The 24,068-nt window shown below is 46.5% G+C and overlaps 2 protein-coding genes across 6 annotated transcripts; one reads left to right on the forward strand and one right to left on the reverse strand.

Annotated features, from left to right (window-relative positions):
• Positions 1-1,449: 1,449 nt before the first annotated feature.
• On the forward strand, positions 1,450-15,623 carry GFI1 (growth factor independent 1 transcriptional repressor). Of its 5 annotated transcripts, XM_047872702.1 has the most exons (8): positions 2,072-2,132; positions 3,608-3,671; positions 4,482-4,688; positions 5,014-5,196; positions 6,995-7,482; positions 7,587-7,724; positions 8,771-8,936; positions 11,232-12,110. In XM_047872702.1, the coding sequence occupies exons 3-8, from the start codon at positions 4,574-4,576 to the stop codon at positions 11,408-11,410; spliced, it is 1,269 nt and encodes a 422-aa protein (XP_047728658.1). In that variant the 5' UTR covers positions 2,072-2,132; positions 3,608-3,671; positions 4,482-4,573; the 3' UTR covers positions 11,411-12,110. The 5 variants fall into 5 exon arrangements, with proteins under 5 accessions (XP_047728659.1, XP_047728658.1, XP_047728657.1 ...); XM_047872703.1 differs by lacking the exon at positions 3,608-3,671 and having other exon boundaries at positions 1,450-2,132; XM_047872701.1 differs by lacking the exons at positions 2,072-2,132; positions 3,608-3,671 and adding an exon at positions 4,279-4,333.
• Positions 15,624-17,861: 2,238 nt separating this feature from the next.
• On the reverse strand, positions 17,862-19,168 carry LOC125174064 (voltage-dependent anion-selective channel protein 2-like). The gene has a single exon (XM_047873828.1). It carries the CDS (start codon positions 19,041-19,043, stop codon positions 18,159-18,161), a length of 885 nt encoding a protein of 294 aa, XP_047729784.1. The 5' UTR covers positions 19,044-19,168; the 3' UTR covers positions 17,862-18,158.
• Between the last annotated feature and the right edge of the window lie 4,900 nt (positions 19,169-24,068).

Consider the following 24,068-nt stretch of genomic DNA (forward strand, 5'->3'; position numbering starts at 1 on the left):
ACTAAACAGTCACAGTGCCTTTTCAAGAAATTTTGACTTTGAACTTGCTCATGTGCAAAGGAAATGGTTCAGCCATTTCTCTAGAACTTGGTTGATAATAAATTTCCTTTTGTTCCACTTATAATTTTCTTTTAAAATTTTGCCTTTTTCTACTGTTGCATAGGGTGGAAGGAATAACGGAAAGATTTATTGTGGCCCGCTTTTAGATGTTTATACATTAGGCCAGGACAAAGAATACAAGAATTAAAAGCATACATACAAAATTACTTACTTTCTCTTCAGTTTATTCAATATTTGTAATCCTTCTGATTAAGATTGCTTACCTCTGTGTGCTAACCAATTATAAGGAAAGGCGTGTTGAACAAATGAACAGTAGTGTAAGGAGAATAGCTAGGCAGGCTATTAAAAGGTGTATCTAGTCCAGCACCTGGCACACAGTAGATGTAGGACCACTGCTATATAAAATGTCTGATCTATTAAAGCATGCTTGAACTACTGCCATGGTAACCAAATATTTTCTGCACATCTTTGGGTTTACAAAGCAAATTAAAAATCATTAAAAAACCCCACACACAACCATCTCTCTCTATGCAAAGGGCTAAAAGGACCTTACTTTTCCATGACAATTTTGGCCTGATCTAAAATATGGTACATTATTTTGCAAGAACTGAGGAGCAACACTCCCTTCTCCCGGTATCTGACACTGGAGACGTACTGCGCAGGAAGTTGTGATCAAAATCTAGCTCAATTCACTTAGGAAAGTAACGTAATTACGACATCCACCCCCGTCAGGAAAGGGTTTAGGTTTAAGCATACACAACAGGCCACACTCTATGGATCATGGCAGACATCTAGCGTTGGAAGTTGCTGCATTTATTTATGGGTGAAGTTTACATTTTCCCCTGTTCTATTAATAGAATTCTTAACTCCTTTCATCATTTACTCAGTCCACAGACGTCTCTTAAGAGCCTATCAGGGACCTAAGAGTGAAGATCCAGTGCCTATCCTCAAGGAAAACACAATCCGAGTGAAGATTTACTTTTTCCATACTCATCGGGGTGGCGCTTTTATGGCGCTGTATTGCTCTTCTCAGGACCAGGTGCCCGACGTGCGGCTCTCCCTGGCGGGCCGGGGCGGGGCGGTGTCAGCCGAGCCGCCGCCGTCGCCGCCTCCGCCGCTGCCCCCGCGCGCTCCCTCCCGCGCAGTCTTTAATTTCGCAGCTCCGACCACCGGAAATTAGCCGCGGGCGGAGGGTACGGGGCAGAGCGTGGGGGAGCGTGCGTGGGGAGGGCGCGCCCGCCAGCCTAGCCGGGCGCCCGCGGGACGCGCCGCCAGCGCCCTCTCCGCCGGGGGCTCGACGCTCGCCCACCTTTTCCAAATTTAACCATTACCTAAATCCGAAGGGAAATGAGCAAACCTCTCGGATTGGGTGTCAAGGTATTTTCAGCTTCGTTGGGCGTATTTATCCCGAAGTGTTTCCACAACAAGCTATTTCGGGGCAGAGGGGCAGGTTTCGCTCTGCGGACGCCGCGGCCACTCGCCGGGCTCCAGGCCGGCGGCAGCGTCGGCCGGTGATTCACGGCCTCAACCCGGGGGTGGCCAGCCCAAATAGGCGGCGGGGTGGGGGTGGAGGTGTCCCGGGGCAGAGGGGAGGGGAGGCCTCGTTGGAGCTAGGCGCTCCCACTCCCCGGCGCTGCACTCAATCTGTGTCCTGAATCTGTGACTTCTTCTCGCTGCGGAAGTCTCCCGAGAGCCAATAATGGTTCATTTTCTTTTGAATCATTTCTAGTGCCTGGGTGTTGGGCTCTCCGGGCCTCCCCATCCTCCGCAGCCCCACAGAGCAAAAACGCGGAGGACCTCCTGGGAGGGCGGCTGGAAAGGCCAGGCCCCGGGTCCGCCTCCTAGCCCCTTGCGCAAAGGAGCGCGCCCAGACTGGGGGTTGGGGGGCAGGTCTGAGAGGACTAAGAGAGCTACTCCTTAACGCTCAGGAAGTGAAGCTTGTGGTTTTGGGGGCTGAGCTCGGAAGGAGATTAAAAAAAGAGAGAGAGAGAGAGAGAGAGACAACGCAGTCTCTCCCGAAAGCAACTCAGTTTGAAAACTCGGAGCGCAGTGCCGGTGCCCTGACCCCGCAGGTAGGTCCGCTGCGCCCGTTCTGCGCCTGCCCCCCTGGTGGGGGCGGCCGCGGGGACTAACGGGCACCGCCACTGCGGGGGCGACCAGAGGGCGCTGCCGGGTTCCCGCCTGCAGCTGGCTACTGTGCGGGAGCCCCGAGAACCCTATCCGCAGGGGATTTGGCGCTGGGGAGCAGGATTCATCCGGGAAGGAAACATCTGGTGGGGAGGCGGTGGCAACTGCGATCAGGAGGCTGCCCCTCCGTGCCTCCACTCCCGCCTTCCCAGGCCCAGACGGTGAAGAGAGGCCCTGGCCCGCGTGCGCTTAGGGGGCCGCCCCGCCCTCCCGCCGCCAGCTGCTGCGCGAGGTCGCCTTCCCACGCGCTCAGCCCTCGTCCCTACTACCCAACCCACTCCACTCTCCCAGGGTCGGGTAGGGCCAACCCGGCATGCGAGAGAGGAGCGGGGCTCCGCCTGGGTGGAGAGGCCACCTCTGTGCTCGCCTCATCCCGCGCGGTCCCAGCCGGCGCAGGGTCTGCGCCCGCGCTGACAATTCCCCTTGCCTCCCCACCTCCTCCGACCCACCTCGCGCCGACGCAGACCCAAGCCTCAGCAGGGCCCTCAAGACCGTTTCGCCCCATTTTCCTTTACCTCTGAGTTTCATGGCTGCCTAAGGAATTCGTTTTTGCGTTTGTGGTGTCTATAAGGCCGAAGTGGCGGCTCACGCAGAGGCCCAGGGAAAACTGTGGTGGCAGGACTGCGCCCTAGGGCAGCCCCAGCACCCCCAAGCCTCCTGAAGTCCCGATCCTAGGGGCGGACTCAGACCGTGGCGGGTGGCACCCTCACTCCCAGGGGCCTTCTGGCTCTTAGGACTCCGGAAAGGTCCCTTGGGATTCCGATAGACGTCCCAGACGACTCTTCTCTCAAGCCTGTCCCCACTCCACAGTGGGACGTGGGATGCCCTCTAGGGAACGAGTCCCTGAGAACTCGTTTTCAGCTCGGAGCGCCAACAGGTAGTCTTAGTGTCCTGCATCCTGCTCTGAGAGCCGCGTAGCTCCTAGTCTGGCAGCCTAAGACGCGGGAAGGCTAAGGACGAGATCCTTGTCCCCGCCTGTGGTCCCCCAGCACCCTTGTTACTGAACTAGCCTAGACCATGGAGAGCTGCTGTACCCCCAAGAGCCTGCAGCTCCCAGGTGAACGCGGCGCCCATCGCCTTCACTCCGAGAGGAAGGCAAATTTCGAGTTCCCTAGACCTCCTTGCCTGCCTGGTTCCGCCCCCGAGCAGCCCCAAGCGGAGCTGGTGGCTCTGCCCCGCCTCACCGCCGGGCTCAAGTTTCGACCCCGGGATTAGGTGAACTGATTGGGGGTTCATGAGAGCGGCGCGGAGGGCAGCTAGCTCCCTCCCAGGCCCGCTCCTGGACCCCGGCGCACTGGCCGTGGCAGCGCACCCTGCGCTCTCCGCGTTGGATAATCTGTTGTTTCTCCGCGGACTACAGACGCCGGGCAGTTCACAGCCATCGCGCACAAGTCGGGCTCGACTTCCCCTAGACGAGGTTTTCGGTGAGCAGAACGAAAAAATGCTTTTTCCCAGGACTTGGTTTCCGAGGTTAGGTCTCGCCCCAGACTCTGCTTGCCTCCGCCGCACTCGCGTCTCCAGGCCAACCTTTTCCTCGCTTGAGGCACGAGTGAGGAGCGAGGGAGATCACGGGTATGCGAGTTCCACCTGGGGCCGGGGTCAGTCCTCTGCCATCTCCCCTCCCGCCACCTTCCTGTTCCTCTTCTCTTCTGCCTTCCTTCTCCAGCCTCTGCTGCTCTCAGCCCCTCTGCTGCTCTCTCCCAACCTCTGCTCAGCCAGGCTAGTGCGCCCCTCCTCTCCCACCACTCGCCTCCGGTTTGTAGCGGGCTCTTGGAGTGCTTGGCTTGTAGCCCCTTCCTGGTCCCCGATCCCTCGGCCCTGGAGTGATCAGCCCGTCGCTGCTCTACTCCCCAGCCCGAAAACTAGGCCAGGCAGGAAAATGAGTGGTTGAGTTGGGGTAACTGGCCAGTTGGGGACATCGGCTCTCCGGAGAGTTTGACGGAGCGAGTTTTGCTAGGAAAGGGGAGGGGCCAAGGGGTGTGGGCCGAGCAGAAGGAAGAGGCCTGAGCCTCAGCCCCGGGACGGGTTTTACCGCTGAGCTGTGGCGGCGGCGGCGGGCTCGCGCCACCTGTCCGAGTGCCACCTGGTGAGCGCGGCGCAGCGGGGCCAAGCCCCTCCTCCCGCAGGCCTCCCTCGCTCCTCCCCGGCTGAAGCTCTCTTTCCACCCGGCTCCCCAGTCCCCGGCCCAGGAGCGTGCGGACCCGCGTTTCCACCGGGTTCTTCTCCTTTCTCAGGTCTCCGCCTGACTGGGGCAGAGCAAGAACTCGAAGTGACAGTGGGCTGACGGCAGCTCCAGGCAGCGGAGTGGGGAGCGCGCCGGACCACCATGCCGCGTTCGTTCCTTGTCAAGAGCAAGAAGGCTCACAGTTACCACCAGCCGCGCTCCCCGGGACCCGACTATTCCCTCCGCCTGGAGAATGTACTGGCGCCAGGCGGAGCAGGTGCGGGGCGCGCGCGGACCGGGAGGGGCTGCTCCCAGGGACGTAGATTGTGCGCCCTGACACACCATCCCCAAAGGAGCCGGGCAGGGCGACCCTGAAGCCTCCTTTGCTGCCTTTTTTGTTTCCAACCGTCCGGGTCCCTTCCGGGCTCGTCGCCTAGGTGCCACGGCCTCTTTGCTCCGGCCCTCGGATCCGGAAGGGTTCCCGGCCAGGTCTGGGAAAAAAAGAGGACGCCCGGGTGCCACGGGTTGGGGAGGCACCACTTCAGAACCATTGGCCCCATTCAGGGCTCAGCCTGAGCTCCTATCCTGCCTCCTCTCCGCAGACAGCACCTCGAGCGCAGGAGGGGCGAAGACAGAGCCCCGGGGTCGTTTGTCCCCCGACTCACAGATGACTGAGGCCCCTGACAGAGCCTCCGCATCTCCGGGCAGCTGTGAGGGCAGCGTCTGCGACCGGAGCTCAGAGTTTGAGGATTTCTGGAGGCCTCCGTCGCCCTCTGTGTCTCCAGGTAAGAGCCGGTTGGGAGCTTTGGGGCCGGGGCAGCAGGGTTCCCACGGTGAAAAGTAAACTAACGCAGCTTTGGGTTCAGAGATGCTAAATGGATGGCGGAGGGTCTTTCCGACAGGACAGCGCGTGTTCGTGGGGTAAGGAGCCCGTAGGGGAGGCATCTGGCTTTTCTGGGACTGCGTCAGCCTGTTTGCGGGGTCTGTTGCTTGGATCCGAGGCGGCGGGACCCGGGTTGTTAATCTCTAACGTTCGTTTGGCGGAGATGGTGGGTGAGAGAAAATAAATGAGTCGTCTCGACAGGCAGCAACCTCGACATTTCGTTTTCTGATCAGTTGACTGCTTAGAAAGAGCTAGGATCCCCAAATCCAGACGCTGGAGTCCCAAACGGAAACCTGGGCAGTCTTTAAAAATTCCTCTGGCTCCCGCAAGCATCGGGCCTGGCAGAGCTGGGCGCTAAGCGGGAGGGACGGGTCGGGCCGGAAATCTCTGCCCTCCTCTGAGTTTTTGCAGGCGCGGACTGGGGGCCTGTTTGATTTTTCGTTCGGTGGGGTTGGCCGGCCCAGCCTTAGAGACCAGTCGGTTGGCTACATTTCCAGACAGCAATGGAGTTTTGCGCAAAGTTTTGTGCACTTTGGGTGGGAGCGAGTCGTGGGTTCTGATCGGGGAAGGAGAACACACATTAGCTGCATTCTGCCAGGTGCCTGTTATTTCCAGATTGCCTTTACTAGTTTTAAAAGATAGTCCCAACCCCATCCCTCCGTCCGTTGACCTGGCTAAAGCCATGGCTGCAGCGAATGTGTCTGGGAGCCTGCAACCCCATGATTCTAAATGGCTGTGCAGGACACCGCCCTCCAAGACGGGGTGCCGCCGCAATCTCTCCGCGGGAATCTTGGGGTGCATCCTCTCATTAAAGCAGCTAGCCTGGAGTGTGCAGTGTGGGAACAGATTTGTAAATCCGTATGCAAATAGGGAAAGGATACGTTGGGTGTCTGGTTGTAGCAGAATTCACGTTGGGCAGCGGCACAGAGGCCTCGAATGTGGGAAAGCTATGGCACTGGCAGATAGTGGCTAAACCTTGTCAATTCTCTGAGAAATGTGGTTTTTTCACCATCAAGCTATGACAAGAATGAGAATGGGGAGTATGTGGCAGGTAGTTCAAGCTCCAAACCTTCTCCCGCTGTCCCTTTGCTACTTGCACTGGGTATTGAAGGAACTGTTAGGAATGTTAATACTTCCCCGTTTTTTTTTCCCAGACAGATGTCTTCGGTAGGCCGGGCTGCATTTTGTTTGTCCTCTCCCTCCTTCCTTATCGATCCCGGAAAGAAAAAAAGACGAGTGGGAATCTGTAGGGGCCGGGAGAGTGCTGGCGTTGGGCGCTGGGCAGTCTGCGCAGGAGCGCTGTCGGGCCCTAAGGGGCGCCGCCTTCTCCTGCTCAGCTCAGCTCAGAGCAGTTATCAGCGCAGACGGCGTGGCGCGCTTGTTTTCGTGGCACCGCGAGTTGCTCCGGTCCCACCAGAAAAGACCCTCCTAACGTCGTGCGTTTCCGCTGCCCTGGCACTAAATTTACCCATCTCCTCGACCGATGCCATTTTAATTATCCGTTTGCTGCCCTGCCGCCTGCAGCGATCCTCGAGGTCCCAGAGACCCGGTCCGCGTTTTACTCTGGGGGCGTCAGGGCACCTACCGCGGCGCCTGGCGCACGGAGTACTCCACCAGTGCTGGGCGGCTGGCAGATGCCGCTGGGCGGCCTCCGCCCCGCCGTCTGAAGCCTGACCGGACGCCCCCTTGTGCCTCCACAGCCTCAGAGAAGTCGGTGTGCCCGTCGCTGGACGAAGCCCAACCCTTCCCCCTGCCCTTCAAGCCATACTCGTGGAGCGGCCTAGCGGGTTCTGACCTGCGGCACTTGGTGCACAGTTACCGGCCGTGCGCGGCCCTGGAGCGCGGCGCGGGCCTGGGCCTCTTCTGCGAGCGCGCCCCGGAGCCAGGCCACCCCGCGGCGCTCTACGGCCCGGAGCGGGCTGCGGGCGGCGCAGGGGCCGGGGCGCCCGGGGGAGGCAGCGCAGGAGGTGGCGCTGCCGGCGGCGCGGGCCTGGGGCTCTACGGCGACTTCGGGCCCCCGGCGGCAGGGCTGTACGAGCGGCCGACGGCGGCGGCCGGCGGGCTGTACTCTGACCGCGGCCACGGGCTGCACGCGGACAAGGGCGCCGGCGTCAAGGTGGAGTCGGAGCTGCTGTGCACCCGCTTGCTGCTGGGCGGCGACTCCTACAAGTGCATCAAGTGCAGCAAGGTGAGGCTCCCGCGCGCTTGGCTTAGTTGGCCCCACGCCCCCGACCCTGGCCCGCGCCCCTCGGCCCCTCTCAGCGGCCTTCTCCCCGGCCCCACCCGCCTCAGGTGTTCTCCACGCCGCACGGGCTCGAGGTGCACGTGCGCAGGTCCCACAGCGGCACGAGACCCTTTGCGTGCGAGATGTGCGGCAAGACCTTCGGGCACGCGGTGAGCCTGGAGCAGCACAAAGCCGTGCACTCGCAGGTAAGCGCGGGGCGCAAGGCCGCGCGCGGCCCTGCTCAGGTTCGTTTCGGGGATGTTCCGCTTCTCAGTGCAGTACCGGCCACTCTCCGCTTGGCATCTTTTCCCTTGGACGTCCCCGGACTGCCCCCAGTCTCCTCCACCAAGGCACTTTGCCCGGATGTAGGTGTGTAGGGAAAGGTGGCCGGCTCTGGCTTCCAGGCAGCCCTAGAGTTTGGTGTCACATCATTGTAAGCCTCCAGAGGGTGATCCTGATCATTACTTTGGGTTTGAGGAGGGTTTGTATGCACTCTTGCTGCGGATATATCAGATTTATTAGCTCTGGGTTTTGTTTGTTTGTTTGTTTGTTTTTTGCCTCCCTTCTTATCACCAAATGGTTGTCACTTAATCAGCATTGATCCCTCCCAAATGAAAAGAAGGGATGTCAGCTCATTTAGAGTATCCAGCAGCATATTTGTCCTGCTGTTCTTTCATTCATTCCTTTATTAATATTTGTTGTCCAACTTCCAGTTGCTAGGCACGTGAGAATCCTGTAACACATCAGGTCCCTGACAGGATGCCCCCACAGAATTTTTCAGCTTAGCTCAGTGACAGAGAGTAGATAAGCAATTAAGTGTACAAGTAACTATGACAAGAGAATGCTCAGTACAGACTTACTAAAAACAGCAGTATTCTTCCATCTCTCTCAGCACTGGCCAGAGGGGGCAGTGGTCTCAACTGACTGAGGTCTAAGCCTCCTGTTGAGGAGGGTGGAGAAGTGTTCGTAAATGGGTGTCAAAAAAGCAGGGTGGGGATACATTTTTGCCATGGGGTGTGGAGGGCTGTGGGTGAAAAGTGGGTAGAAAAAGTGTTAAAGGGGAAGAGGGTGGGGTGGAGGGGGTAGAGATTGGAAATAATCTGGGGAGAGAGAATGATGGGGCAGGCTAAGTGGAAGGGGAGCCCGAAGAAAAGGAGAGCCCTGGCTCTGGGGACTTTATGGTTGGGTTAGTGGTGAGGAGGATGGCAGCCTAGATGCCTGCAGTAGGAATGCCACATCTTTCTATCCACAGGAACGAAGCTTTGACTGTAAGATCTGTGGCAAGAGCTTCAAGAGGTCATCTACGCTGTCCACACACTTGCTTATCCATTCAGACACCCGGCCCTACCCTTGTCAGTACTGTGGCAAGAGGTTCCACCAAAAGTCAGACATGAAGAAACACACCTTCATTCACACTGGTAAGCTGAAGGCCCTTGGCTTGTAGAAAAACACCTGGTGAGGGCTGGAGTGGGGGAGCATTGTTCTTCCCACCAATACAATTCACCTTTCCTGTGATATTCTGGCTGTAGAATGAGCGGTACCTTCCAGACAGAGTTAATCACTGCAGTGTATGCAAGAAAACAAGCAGGCAGATTCTCTTAAATTTGTTTACAAACAACGTTCTCCCCCAAAGGGGCCTTGATTTGGGGTTGCATCCGAAGAACCACTAAGCTGATCAGCCTCGGGCTTTTTATACTTGCAAAGACTATTTTCCTCCAGCAGTTTAACTGCTGCTCCAACTGCTCAGAGCAGGGTAAGATATGAAGCTCCAGAGATTGAGGACTTTCTGCAGAGCTCCCACCCAGCCTTTTAGGGGAGGGACTTATGTGTGGCCTTTTGGCTGCATTTTTTTTTTTTTTTTTTTTGCAATCTAAGAGTTTATCCTGATTGAGGAGGGAAAAAACAATGGTAAATATTACTGAGCTGTCTGCTAAGCACTTTTCAAGTGCATTGTCTCATTTTATACTCACAAAAACTCTGGGAGGTAGAGACTATTCCATATCTCCATTTTAGAGATGAGGAAAGTGAGGCATGGAAAGATTAGGTAACCTGTCCAGGGCCCCAATAGCAAGTGGCAGGGCCAGGACTTAAATTCAGGTCTGCTTGATTTCAAATATCTATTATCTTGACCACTGGTTACTGTATTTTCAGAGTCATGAAGGTTGGTAGATGTAGAAAACTTCTATTTACTTATTGCTCTTTTCAAAATTTCAGCAAGTTCATGCCATAACAATAATTCTTTACCTATTACAATACTTTGTTATTTACACATTGCTTTCAAATCTAGCCCTTCTTTTGATCCTTACTGCCACCCCATAAAGTAGTCTTGCCATCCTGAAACTCAGGGTGATGTAATGATTTAGCACAGGCCAGGCTAAGAGTAAATCTTGAGGCCATGGAATGCTCTGGCTTCCAATCTTGGACTCTTTCTGCAACATTTTGATTGTGTATAGGTGGCAGTTTTAATGCCAGGTGCAGTCTCTTTAAAAGTAAATAATACACTTACAAGGGACCCAGAATTTTGGCTGTTGTATTCTAGAATATGAATACTGATGTAAAGCAAATTCCAGTGTGTTCCAAACACCGACCATTGATGTTTATAAATATGTTTGGGCAGTGTAGATGCCCCCATCAGAAAACTCAGAAAAATATCCTATTTTAATCGTGGAGCCTTGTCTGAAATTTCCATGTAACTCACTCCTTTTGAGTAAAAGTATTTAAAACACTTACCAAAATGCAACTAGGATCTTGACTGAATGAAACATTAAGTCCTTATCAAACATTTACATCTTAGCTAGAATTTGTTTCTCAGATTTGTTTGACCCTAAAGGGATAGGGTAAGTTTTGATGGGTGCTTCCTTATCAAGGAAATCTGAAACATGAAGACAGAAAGGGGCACAGCAAGAGGGATAGAAGTCTCCTCAAAAACAAACTTCATCTATTGTTGCACTTTTCCAAGACCAAGCCCTGACTATAATGCCATGCTGAGGCTATGTGAAAATGCATGCCATTTACCCAAATGTTAAACAGCACATGGTTTGGGGGGAAAGACCAAACATTTTTTATTTGTTATTTATTAATCTGTGGTGAAGATTTGCTAGGATATAAAGAATCCTTATAAAAAGAAAGTAAAATCAAGATAGAAGGATCAGCCATCTTGAGAAATACTTCGTGACCCAAATGTGGATTTTAAAAATACGACTTTGAGAAATGTCTGTGCTTCAGATACATTCTATTGTCCTTCAAGAGCAAGAAAGAAGACAGGCTCACTGGTCCACACAAACCAACGCCCACTTGGAAACTCAGATTTGAAAACTTCCTCTGAATAAGAACAGAGTCACATGGTTTGAAGGACAGGCCCCCACCCCCACATCGAACATCTGCTCTGGGAGCTCTCTGCTTCTAAAGTCAGGGGTGCCTTGCCAGGGTGGATTCAGCTGTGAGTCTGGGCACGTGGCCTTTGCTCTGTTTCCGTTTAGCAGGAAACGGTTTGAGGCCTTTTGCTGGGAACCCCCACTCAGAAAGTCTCCCTTTCACCTGGTGCACCCATGACTTCCCAGGACTTGAGTTGCAACACGTCACCCTCCAAGTCACTTAAAGGCCTCAGACTGCATTGCAGCCAGCTGCTGCTAAGAGCATGTGGGTCACAGTGAGTCCCCTCTAGCTTTATCATAGACTCATACTTCCTCTCCTCCCCTCCTCCATCCCTGCAGGTGAGAAGCCCCACAAATGCCAGGTGTGTGGGAAGGCATTCAGCCAGAGCTCCAACCTCATCACCCACAGCCGCAAGCACACAGGCTTCAAACCCTTTGGCTGTGACCTTTGTGGGAAGGGCTTCCAGAGGAAGGTGGACCTCAGGCGGCACCGGGAGACACAGCATGGGCTCAAATGAGGGCCCTGGCTGGCTGCAAGCAGCAAGCATTACACAACACTACGGAGGGCAGCCTCCCCACTTGCTATCATCCACTTCTGACATTTCAGGCCCTCGGAGCCAGTCCGAAGATCCCAGCAGGGTGAGCCCCTCCACCTTACTTCCTGGAACAGCAAGAGGGGATAAATTACCTTTACAAAGTTCAGCCCAGAGCGGGAACCAAGTAACTTACTGGGCTGTGAACACGCCGAATAGGCTCCCCCACACCAGAAGGAAGACTCAAAAGTCAAGAGGGGCTCAGATAAAATCCTGGGCTCTGCAGTTCTCATTCCCAGCCCTGCTGCACAGACAGGACAACCCTTCAGGTTTCTTCCCTTCTCCTGACCTACCCCAGATACTTGTGTGGAAGAGGAGGAATCACCATTTACAAGGTTGACACGTGCTAATGTTTTTATCTAGAATGAAAAATGAGTGTTACTTTTTTTTTTCTTTCTGGGGAGTCTGTTAACCCCTTTCTATTGGGTGCTGCCTATAAATCTTGGAAGAATCAATTCTCCCACTTGAAGAATGGTTCAGAAACTGATTTGGGGAAGGAGTTTCATACTTTTGAAATGACAAAATACGCTGTCCAGCCTGTTTCTTTTTAAAAAAAATTTTTTTTTAACATTAATCTATTCCCAAGACAGAGAGAGACAGAGCATGAACGGGGGAGGGTCAGAGAGAGGGAGACACAGAATCCAAAACAGGCTCCAGGCTCTGAGCTGTCAGCACAGAGCCCGACGCGGGGCTCGAACTCACGGACCGCAAAATCATGACCTGAGCCGAAGTCGGCTGCTCAACCGACCGAGCCACCCAGGCGCCTCCAGCCTGTTTCAAGAGGGAGCAGAAGAAAAAAAATCACTTGGTGGTGAGAGGAGAGGAGAGTCCTTCCTGCAGGAGGCTTGTGAAGACTTCATCAGAGCAGCACCTCTGGACAACAAACCATCTGTTCACTCAGCAAGTGTTTATTGACCACAGGCTGCAGGCCTAGGTATCAGGGAGCCAGAGATTAAAGGTATGGCCCTTGCCCCTGCCCTTCAAAAGCTAACAGTTGCACCTCCGAGTGGCTGGGTCTGATTTTTCCCTCCAAAGGAATTTGGAGAAGATAAATAGAATCTTGAACCTTCTTTTCTGACACATTTGGATTTTATCAAGCATAAACAAACAAAAAAGGCTGAACAGATACTTCCAAGATTTGTGTGTATATTCAGTTTTTGATTGTTACACTGATATTTTTAAGATGTCTAAGCTAGCAAGCATGTGAGGTGATCTTCCGTGTGTACTAGAAGGACACAAAGTGGTATTTTTACGTTGATGAGGTTTGTAAATGTTTTTAGATCTTCTGGAGTGCATTTTGTTTGTTAATACATATTTATTAGAGTGATGTTTTAAGTTAATAAAGTATTGAGACTCTTACCTATGACTTTTCATTTAGGTAGGGAATTTGGAAAAGACTTGTTTTAGTCCATAGTGGGAGTTGGTCCTGAAGAAGCTATAGTGAGGTATTAAAAGTAAAGCAGACGAGCCAATATCCAGAAGAGAGTAAGATCCAATTGCTCGGATTTTCATATGCTTTTCCCTTCTATACCTCAAAAATCCTTCTTTCTTAACAGAAAAACTAGGTATACAAAACTAAGTTCCTGTCTTATAGAGTCCCTGATGGTCCTCATGTACATAGATCCTTCTGAGGACCTCAGGGTTGTTTTTGTTTGTTTGTTTTTTGTGTTTTGTTTATAGGTCAGAAGGCTCCCATATGAATAAAGAAATCACAGTTCTTGGGTCCAGAAATTGAGTCTTAGTCACAGCTCTGTCACCAACATGCTGTGTGACTTAGGCAACTCCTTTGGCCTCCCTGATTCCAGTTTCCTTGACCATAAAATAGGGATATGGTTCTGTCATCCTAATCCAACCCTGCCTGCTTTGATTCTGTGGAGACTGGAGGGGATAGAAAGTGTGTGATATTGGTTAGTTGCCTCACCTACTGCAAGTCTAAATATAAAGATGCATCAGGGGAGGGGTAGTAAAATTGGAATTTGAATTATTTCTGGCTCTATCCCACCTGTGGGAATTTCTTGCATGAATCAGTCCTTAAGAAAATGAAACTAGAATAAGGTCCTGGCCTAAATTCCAACTACCTGTGCTCATTTTAACATCTCTCAGCCAAGGTATGCATGGCCTGTGGTGACCACCAGTAGATTGTGCATTTCGATTCAAATCAATTTCACACATACTGTTTGAGAGCCTAGTATGTGCCTGGCACTGTTCTAGGTGGTTGGGTACAGCAGTGAGCACAGTGTCCTATGGAGCTTTATTTATTTTGTCACTGCTGAATCTTCAGCTCCCAGAACAGTGCCTGTCACACCAATAGGAGATCAGTAGGTATTTGCTGAGGTAGTAGGTAAATAAGGAGAGAAAATAAAATTCTGCTTAACTCTGACCAGCTCTGCTTTCTAAATTTTTTTTTTTTTTTTCAACGTTTATTTATTTTTGGGACAGAGAGAGACAGAGCATGAACGGGGGAGGGGCAGAGAGAGAGGGAGACACAGAATCGGAAACAGGCTCCAGGCTCTGAGCCATCAGCCCAGAGCCCGACGCGGGGCTCGAACTCACGGACCGTGAGATCGTGACCTGGCTGAAGTCGGACGCTTAACCGACTGCGCCACCCAGGCGCCCCCCAGCTCTGCTTTCTAGAGCACAATGGAAAGATAAATTGCTTGAAACTTTAGGAAACTAACTGAACACATAGGATGCTCTCTGAGTTGGTGGGTAAGGGGGCAAGACTGCTTTTCTCCAGTCTCTCTAAATCTCAGTCCTTGGCTGTGCTTAGTTGGTTTTCAACACCATGTCTTTCCATGTCAGTTTACTCTCATTCAAAATTTACATTTGTTTATAATGCAGTTGAAGATAATTTTCCAGAACTGATGGTTGAACAGTTACAGCATCCAGAAACCTCTTCCTAGTGTCCTGGGAAACAAAACTCCCAGGGAATAAAGATCACAAAATGTCCTTCGCACAGAATTCACTGTGTATACTGGTTGATTATTTTGAACTGGTTTGAAAAGTAAAGAAGTTGGCGTCAAGAGGTAAGTAGACTGATTGAAATCTAGTTATCTGTCCTGTTCTTCTCTGATGACATTTAGAACTCTGGGGCCATTTTCATAATCCTTGTTTTTGCTATAAATGAGAAGTTGTAATTTTGATGTTAACAGTATGCCTTTTTAAGAAAAAAATATATCTTGATATCCTCAGTTCAGAATCAAAACAAATTACTGCGCCTGTTACTGTGTGAAATTTGAAGATTGCAAATATCTCTCTTAATGTTATTACTTGCCTCCATTAAAAATAGATTGTGAATATTCCATGTCACATTATTCATGAGGCAGGCTCTATGCCTTTTGTCTGCTGGAGTAACAGTAGAAAGGGTAACAAGAGACACCAGAGCACACCTTTGTTTCTTTCACTAAATTTTTAATAACGCCTCCAGCTAGCCAGTTGGTGAAGCTCAGCTCTCGCATAAAAGTGGAAAAGCACAGCTATCTCAGAGAAGACCAACTCTTTCACTAGCTAATTTCAGGTTGCGTTCGTCTACACCAGAGATGATTAAATTACCTATCAAGTGTGCCTAGCTATCAGGATTCAGGCCACCTAAAAGGTGAATTTCATCTGATTGATTTGAGACACGAATGGAACAATTGAGTTTTAAAAGCCCCACCTTAATTAAAGGCATAGCAAAGTATCTCTCCCAGACGAATTCTTGACTGCCATTGCCCTTGAAAATTGGGTGGCAATAGTGATTTGACCCACATCATTTTGTTGTGTGCCTGTTTTATAACCTGGTCGTTTAACAGAAAGAAAAGAATTTAGAGGAAGGCCTAAAAGGATGTGACTTTGTACTGTACATTTCTAGAGAACTATTTGTTTAAATCTCTGCTGCTATATTATTTTTACAGTAAAAAGTTTTTTAAAAAAGGTTTTATTTTAGCAACATTCCATTTGTTAAATTAAAAAACTTTTTAATAACAAAGTTAAGTGTCACCCCAAACCCTTCTAGCTTGGAAGGTTATGCGTAGCTTATTTTCAGTGTTGCTTTCCAATCTTTACCCACGTGTGTGTATATTTATATTTTTATATTTTTAACCCTGTGATCAGGGGAATTTACAATTTATGTCTAGATAGCTCATATTTATTTGTAATATGGACACATAAAACTGAAATATTTATATTTTACAATGAGAATTTTGACAATTTTTATGGTTAAGTTTTATTGAAATTTTAGTATTTATCAGGATTTCATCAGTAATTAAGATCCTGAAGTTTTACTTTGAAGTTATTCACTTTTTGATTTGTTTTAATGTTTATTTATTTTTGAGATAGAGAGAGAGACAGAGCACGAGTGAGGAGAGAGGCAGAGAGAGAGGGAGACACAGAATCCAAAGCGGATTCCGGGCTCTGAACTGTCAGCACAGAGCCCGATGCGGGGCAGGAACTCACAAGCCATGAGATCATGACCTGAGCCAAAGTGGGACACTTAACTGACTGAGCCACCAGGCACCCCAAAGTTATTCACTTTTTAAATAAAGCCTTAAAAAAATTTTTTTAAACATTTATTTATTTTTGAGACAGAGAGAGACAGAGCATGAACGGGGGAGGGGCAGAGAGAGAGGGAGACACAGAATCTGAAACAGGATCCAGGCTCCGAGCTGTCAGCACAGAGCCTGACGCGGGGCTTGAACTCACGGACTGTGAGATCATGACCTGAACTGAAGTCGGACACTTAACTGACGGAGCCACCCAGGCGCCCCTAAATAAAGCATTTTAACATATGGGAAATTATAAATAATATAATAAACATAATTCTGCCATATTTACTTTGGGTTTTATTTTTAAAATAAAACATTACAGACATGGTTGAATATCCTCTGGAATATATTCCTCCCTAACACCATTCCCTATCTTCTCTCCTCAGAGGCATCCAGTTTACCAAAGTTGGTACATATCATTGCCATGACTATTTTTATACCTTTATTTATACATATTACCATAAACTATATATAATACTACTTAGCATGTTTTAACTTAATATAAATGGTATCATAGTGTATGTATCCTTCTGCACCTTACTTTTTTTTTTTCTCTATATTTTATTTTTGAGATTTGTCCATTTGGTACATGCAGTATTCTTCAATTCTTTAAATGCTGCATAAAGAATTCTGTTGTATGAATACTTGGTGATTATTTTTGTATTCTGTTGGGAGAGTTTTAGTTATTTCCAATTTTCTCTCTTAACAGATAATTCTGAAGCAAACAATCTTTCACATATCTCCTTGTGAGCGAGATTCTTTAGGGTATATTCCTGGGAGAGTGGAAATGATGGATATTACCAAGTTACTCTCCAAAGTGGTTATACCAATTTACATTCCCACCAACAGTGTAGGAAAATTCCTGTTTCTCTGCACCTTACCAACAGTTGATCTTGTCAGGCTTTAAAAATGTTTGCCAATCGGATGGATGTGAAGTGTTATTGTAATTTGTGTTTCCTGATTCTTAGTGAGGTTGAGCATCCTTTCATAAGTTTATTGGTCTGACAGGTTTCCTTTCCTGTGAGATGCCTTTTCGTGTTCTTTGTCCATTTTTGGTTGGATTGTTTGCTTTATATCAATTTATATTTTAAAATATATTCTAAATAGTCATTGTTCTGTTAAATGTGTTGCCCACATGTCCCAGTCTATAGCTTGCCTTTTTGTTTTGGTGGAAGGGAGGATTTGCTTGTTTTTTGTGTTAATGTACTCAAATATATCAGTCTTTGGTTTGTGGTTTATGCTTTTTATATCCTAATTCAGAAATTCTTCCCTGATTGGTGGTCATAAGCTCATTCCCTATGTTTTCTAAAAACATTAAAATATTTACTTATAAAATTAGCTTTTTTTCTTTATTTTTAAAATTTAAATTCAAATTAGTTAATATATAGTGTAATAATGATTTCAGGGATAGAATTTAGTGATTCATCACTTACACATGACACCCACTGTTCATCCCAACAAATGCCCTCTTTAATGCCCATCATCCATTTAGCCCACCTCCCCATCCCCCTCCCCTCCCGCAACCCTCAGTTTTTCTGAGGGTTAAATACAGTTTTCTCTGTATTTAAGAGTCTCTTATGGTTTGTCTCCCTCTCTGATAACATTAGCTTTTTAATCTACTTATATGTTATGATATGAAATAGAATCTAACTAAAATTTTTATTGCCCACACAGATAACCAATTACTCCAACATTATTTATTGCGGATTACATCCTTTTCCCTTGAAACGTAAAGCCACCTCTGTCATATATCAAGTTTCTATTTCTGTATGGTTCTTCGGGCTTCCTAATTTGTTCCATTGGTCATTTTATCTATCTGTATGCCAAAGCCATAGTATCTTTTTTTTTTTTTTTCAGTTTTCATAAAGATCTATTTCATTATTGGTGGGTAGCGCATTTAACAGTTAAATACATTTAAATAATGTATAGGTGACTGCACGACTGCAGCATTGGTAACTAGATAGATAACCGATTCAACTAGAAACCAGCTAACAAGTAACTGTCTAAATATTTAAAATACAGCTCTTGTTTAGATCATCCTTTGTTTTGATCACCTTCTTGGGGGGAAAAAGCCTGCTGGTCGGTCACACTGGAAATATATTAAGGCCAAATCTTCTGATACCCATTCCCAGAGGTTTCTTTCAGCTAGATTAAGCCTCCAACTCCAGGGCAAGCCCAAGTTTGTGGCCTCCAGCATTAATGCTCTTCCCATCTACCAGAGCAGACAGTGTAAGCTTGACACCAGGCCTCAGAGTCTGAGTATAGCCCACTCCAATTAAACTAGAGTTGTTGACTTTTGCAGAAATGGAAGCAGTGGGGTCCAACTGATATTTGGCTGCAATGCCAAAGCGAGTGCAGTTGGTACCTGATGTCCAAGCAAGGTTTACTGAAGTGTCAAGATCTTCACATACTTTCTGATAAATTGATCCTCCAAATTCTGTCTCATCATTGACATTAGTATGTAGCTGGAAATCCCCAGTCCTGTAGCCCACTGCAAAGTTGTTTCTTGTCAGCTTTGATTTGGCACTGTCAAAGGTCATCTGGTACCCAGCAAGCCAGCCCTCATAACCAAAGACAGCTGAACCATGGATTGCAGGTCCAGCAAAATCAAAGTCAACATCACAACCGAGGTTTATACACTCCCTCTTGTAAGACGACTTGATTTTACCACTTTTCTTTCCCATGTTTGGTGAAAAGGTAGTATCAAATGTCAGTTTCAAACCTTGACAAATCTGGTCTTCAATTGCTATTTCTGTTCCCAGAGTGTTATCAGTGTTCCATTTTTCTGTGAAAGTCAGACCATACTCACACCATTTATATTTGGTCTCCAAGGTTCCAGTAACTTTACCAGTGTCTGTGTTAGATGAACCAGATGTTGAGAATTCCACACCACTGCATGACTTTGTTTTCACATCCAGTTTCACCAACCCAAAACCAAATCCCTTGTTGAAAATATCTCTGGCAGCTTTGCCAAGGTCAGCATATGATGGAGGAATACACATTGGCCGCGCGCAGCTCTGTCCATAGGTCGCCATGGCGAAGCCACAGAAAGAGGTGATCTGGTGCTCTCCCGGGAGGGGCTGCTGCCGCCGCTCTGCTCGCAGCTGAGGCCGCTCGGCTCGCTCAGGCTTGGGCTGCAGCTACCGCGGCTGGAGGGCGAAGTCAAAGCCATAGTATCTTAATTAAACCTAAAATAAACTCTTAGTAACTAGTAGGAAAGGTTTCCCTCTGACCTGTTTTGTTCTCATCAGGAATAGCTTGGCTACCTTTGTCTGTTTGCTCTTGCTTGTGAAAAACTGTGTTGGATTTTTTTATTTGTACTATATTTATTATTTAATTGGGAATGGAAATCTTTTTGATATTGATTCTTCCTATCCAAAAATAAGGAAGGTATATTACTCATTCATTTAGGTCTTCTTTTATGTCTTTTAATAACATTTAATTTTTGTCATAATTTCGTCTTTTTTTGGTTCATTGCTCTTATAATTATTTTTTAAAACTGCATTTCCTAACTATCTGCTGCTGGTGTGTGGGAACAAAATTATTATTTTTTTGTATATTGATCTTGTATCCTGTAACTTTGCTGAACCTTCTTTTTAGTGTATTGTAGATCATTTCAGATTTTCTAGGTAAGACAGTCATAAAATATGCAAACGATTGTTTGCTTTGTTGAAAGGCTTTGTTTGGCCTTTCTAACATACTCTTCTTGACTTGCTGCAGTAGACAAGGCTGCATTGAACAGGGGCAGAATAAGAGACATCCTTGTTTTATTTCTGACTTCCAGGGAAATGCTTTTTTTTTTTTTTAATTTTTTTTAATGTTTATTTATTTTTGAGACAGAGAGAGACAGAGCATGAACAGGGGAGGGTCAGAGAGAGAGGAAGACACAGAATCGGAAGCAGGCTCCAGGCTCTGAGCCATCAGCCCAGAGCCTGACGCGGGACTCGAACTCACAGACCGTGAGATCGTGACCTGAGCTGAAGTCGGACGCTCAACCGACTGAGCCACCCAGGCGCCCCTAAATGCTTTTAATTTTTCACAATTTAGTGTGCTATTTTGGGTAGGTTTTGGTAGACAACTTTTTAAAAATTGGGTTAATAATTTCTATTTGGTAAGAATTTCTGCTTGTATGCCTGGGCATTTAATTTTATTATATAATTTTGGGGCATCTGTTGAGAAAAGTGTGTTATTTCTAAATCTGATGGGTTTTATTCTTTACTTTGTCAATGTGGTGAATGACATTTATAGATATTCTAGTGTTAAACTATCCTTTCATTGCTGGGGGTGGGGAACAAGTTGAGACTTGGTTATTTTTGAAAAACTACATTACTGATTTGGTTTGTGAACTGTATCTTTTTAATTTTAGAAAGAGAGGAGAGTGCGAGCATGGGAGAGGGGAAGATGGAGAAAGAGAGAGACAGAAAGAGACAGAGAATCTTAAGCATCCCATGGAGCCTGATGTGGGGCTGGATCCCACAACCCTGGGATCATGACCTGAGCCCCTGGTTTGCTGAATTTTATTTAGGATTTTTGCATTTATGCTTATTGGTGAAATTGGCTTAATCTTCCTTCCTTATACTACCCATATGTGGTTTTGATATCAAGGTTTAACTCATTTCAAAATGAATAGGGAAGCATTTCCTCTTTTTTTATTTTCTGGAACAATTTATGGAAGATTGAGATTATAAGTTCCTTGAGTATTTGATAAAACTTATCTGGGCCTGTATGTGTGCACATGCATGCATGTGTGTGTGTGTGTGTGCACATAAAGGGAAAGAAGAGAGTGTATATATATATATATATGTATATGTATATATGTATATGTATATATGTATATATACATATATATATATATATTATTCTCAAGTTAGTTAACATACGGTGTAGTCTTGGCTTCAGGAATAGAACCCAGTGATTCATCTCTTACATATGACACCTAGTGCTCATCCTGAAAAGTGCCCTTCTTAATGCCCATCACCCATTTAACCCATTCCCCACCCTTCCCACCCCCATCAACCCTCAATTTGTTCTCTGTATTTAAGAGTCTCTTATGGCTTGCTTTCTTCTCTGTTTTTATCTTATTTTTCCTTCACTCCCCGTATGTTTATCTGTTAAGTTTTTAAAATTCCACATATGAGTGAAATCATATGAGATCTGTCTTTCTCTGACTGACTTATTTTGCTTAGCATTATAGAGGAGGTTATATGTTAAGCTTTAGTGACAACATGTCTATTTCGATTTTTGCTTTCTTCTTAAATGAGCTGTGATAGATTATATATTTCAGGAAATGTTCTGTTTCTTCTAAGTATTCAAATTAATTACCACCATATTAAAAATCAATCATTATACGGGGCGCCTGGGTGGCGCAGTCGGTTAAGCGTCCGACTTCAGCCAGGTCACGATCTCACGGTCGGTGAGTTCGAGCCCCGCGTCAGGCTCTGGGCTGATGGCTCAGAGCCTGGAGCCTGTTTCCGATTCTGTGTCTCCCTCTCTCTCTGCCCCTCCCCCGTTCATGCTCTGTCTCTCTCTGTCCCAAAAATAAATAAAAACGTTAAAAAATCAATCATTATGAAAACAGTATGAAATAGTAGAAAAAATCAGTATTCTTGATTGCAAAAAAAATCTCATATACCTATAATTATGTTCAGTACTTCACTGTGGTATTGTTTTTTTGTGCCATTATCTTTTTTCTTAACAATTTTGTCAAAGGTCTCTATATTATTAGTTCCTACAGCATATTTTCATTGTCATTTATTTTTACATTTTACCTAATAACATTCCTTACTTGACAGATGTATTAGAAGTGCATTTAAAATTTGTAATTATTTTTTCCAGTAATTTTTTATTAGTGAATTATAATTACATTTTAATCAGAGAACATGACTGCATATTAATTCTCTGATATTTGCTGAGATTTACTTTGTAGCCTTATCCTTGGTCAATTTCTATAGGTGCTGTGTGCTTGCAAAGAATGTATATTTCCTAGTTCCCTATGATAATATAGTTATGATACCTTCCCTTTGGTTGGTTTTTACATTGTATTTTTTTCTATCCTTTTAAAGCTTTTTTTGTCCTTATGCTTTAGGTGTGTATCTTTGTGAACAGAATCAACTGAATATTGTTTACTTTTTTAAAGTCTTTCAGACATGAGTAAAATATAATTTCCAATGAAAACTTTGGTTTCTGATACTGTTTGATGTGTGTGTGTCATGTGTGTATGTTCTTTTGATCACACACACGCTTGAAGGAGAAAAGTACTCAGATACTCTGTCCAAAAGAATAAGATACTGCTTTACTCTGCCTGTTAATTTTCTGGTATTCGAGGAAAAAATCCTAATTTTGAAAGTTTTTTAAGGCTGAATTTGTTGTAACTATAGAGGAGAAACAAAAACAGGAAGTTAGATTTGTTTCTTGATGTTAGTTTTATGAACTTCATTGAGAATTTTTTTTATTTTTTGGTAAAATAGGAAGCATAGTTTCAATTCTGTCTTTTAACATGAATTAGACGATTTTCTAGGTTGCACTTTCTGAGAAAAAGAACTGAATGGTATGCCTCTATAAGATTTTGCTGCTATGGAAAATCTTTAGTTGTTTTTAGGGTAAGGATGGCTGACTGAATATCTCCTATGACTTTTTGGAAGAGTTAGAAACCAACCTCTCATTACCTTTTGGTAGACTTGTTTGTTTTCACCTCTTGGGTATATATTCCCAGAGATTTCACACAAAGTTGTCTTACTCTTTCCTGGTATTAAAACTGTGCATGGGACTCCAATAAGCAAGAGTAACAAGTTCTTAATGCAGCTGAGGGAGTCCCAAGACAGCATCATATTTTTGGATGCCATCTTTCTGATTTATCTTGATATGGTTATTGGTTACATCACATATTTAGGTACTATATAAAAGAACATATAAAATAAAATTTAAAAGTAAAGATAGAATCAAGTGGACTCTAAAACTTTTCCAGTCCAAGGGTTCTCTGATTTTAAGTCCTTCTCTTTAAAAAAAAAAGTTTACTTATTTATTTTGAGAGAGAGAGTGCATGAAAGCAGGGGACCAGAGAGTGGCAGAGAGAGGGAGAGAGAATTCCAAGCAGGTTTCATGCTATCAGCACAGAGCCTGATGCGGGGCTTGAACCCATGAACTGTGAGACCATGACCTGAGTCGAAATCAGGAGTCAGATACTCAACTGACTGAGCCACTCAGGTGCCCTGGTTCTTCCCTTTTTCCTAAGGGTTTATATAAACTTAAAACTATAGGGCCACCTGCCTGGCTCAGTTGGTGGAGCATTCAACTCTTGATCTTAGGGTTGTGAGTTCGAGTCCGACATTGCTGTAAAGATTACTTAAAAATAAAATCTTTAAAAAAGAAAAAACCTGACAACTATAGAGGCATATTTCAAGCATGTCCAACTAAATCCTTTCACTCCTGAGAGAGTTAACATCAGGGAGCTATGGAAAAGAGATCCAGATTATTCCATGTTACCAATTGGCCAAGGACGGGGGTTTTGTGACTAGCTATTTCATCTGGTAATCTGTCTCTTCATCTGTGATTCAGAAAGGACAGAAATAAGCAATTCTAGTCAGTAGATGCTTATAAGTTTATGTTAATGGACTGTGGTTCTATGTTTGTACCATGTACAGGTTATTACATTAAAGAAAGTCAGATTATAGCAAAGTCATACAACACTAAAACTTTACTGAATTTTTATCTGATTTACACTTCAAGCCTCAGATCATTACTGGTATGTAAAAGTACTGATCAGGATAGAGTTCTCTAGCTGACAGGCTGCTGGGCCCATGTGCTCTTATAAGGCACATGAAATAGGAGACAGTAGAGTGGAAGTCACATTGCAGTCCCAGCACTAGTGTCAGAGGTGTGGCTGATCCCAGGGCATGCACAAACTTTACTTTGTATGTCACTAAGGATCCCCTGACATCCACGTGAAGATTGATTTTTCACTGGTCATTGTTGGTCCAAGATGGGGGGGTTCCAGGTATGGGAAGTGAGTATGAAGTTTCCTAGGTAATCTTCTCTCTATTAACTTGGAGAAACAGTATAGT

The sequence above is a fragment of the Prionailurus viverrinus genome, chromosome C1, assembly GCF_022837055.1.
Source record: "Prionailurus viverrinus isolate Anna chromosome C1, UM_Priviv_1.0, whole genome shotgun sequence".
In the NCBI taxonomy this organism is placed as follows: Eukaryota; Metazoa; Chordata; class Mammalia; order Carnivora; family Felidae; genus Prionailurus; species Prionailurus viverrinus.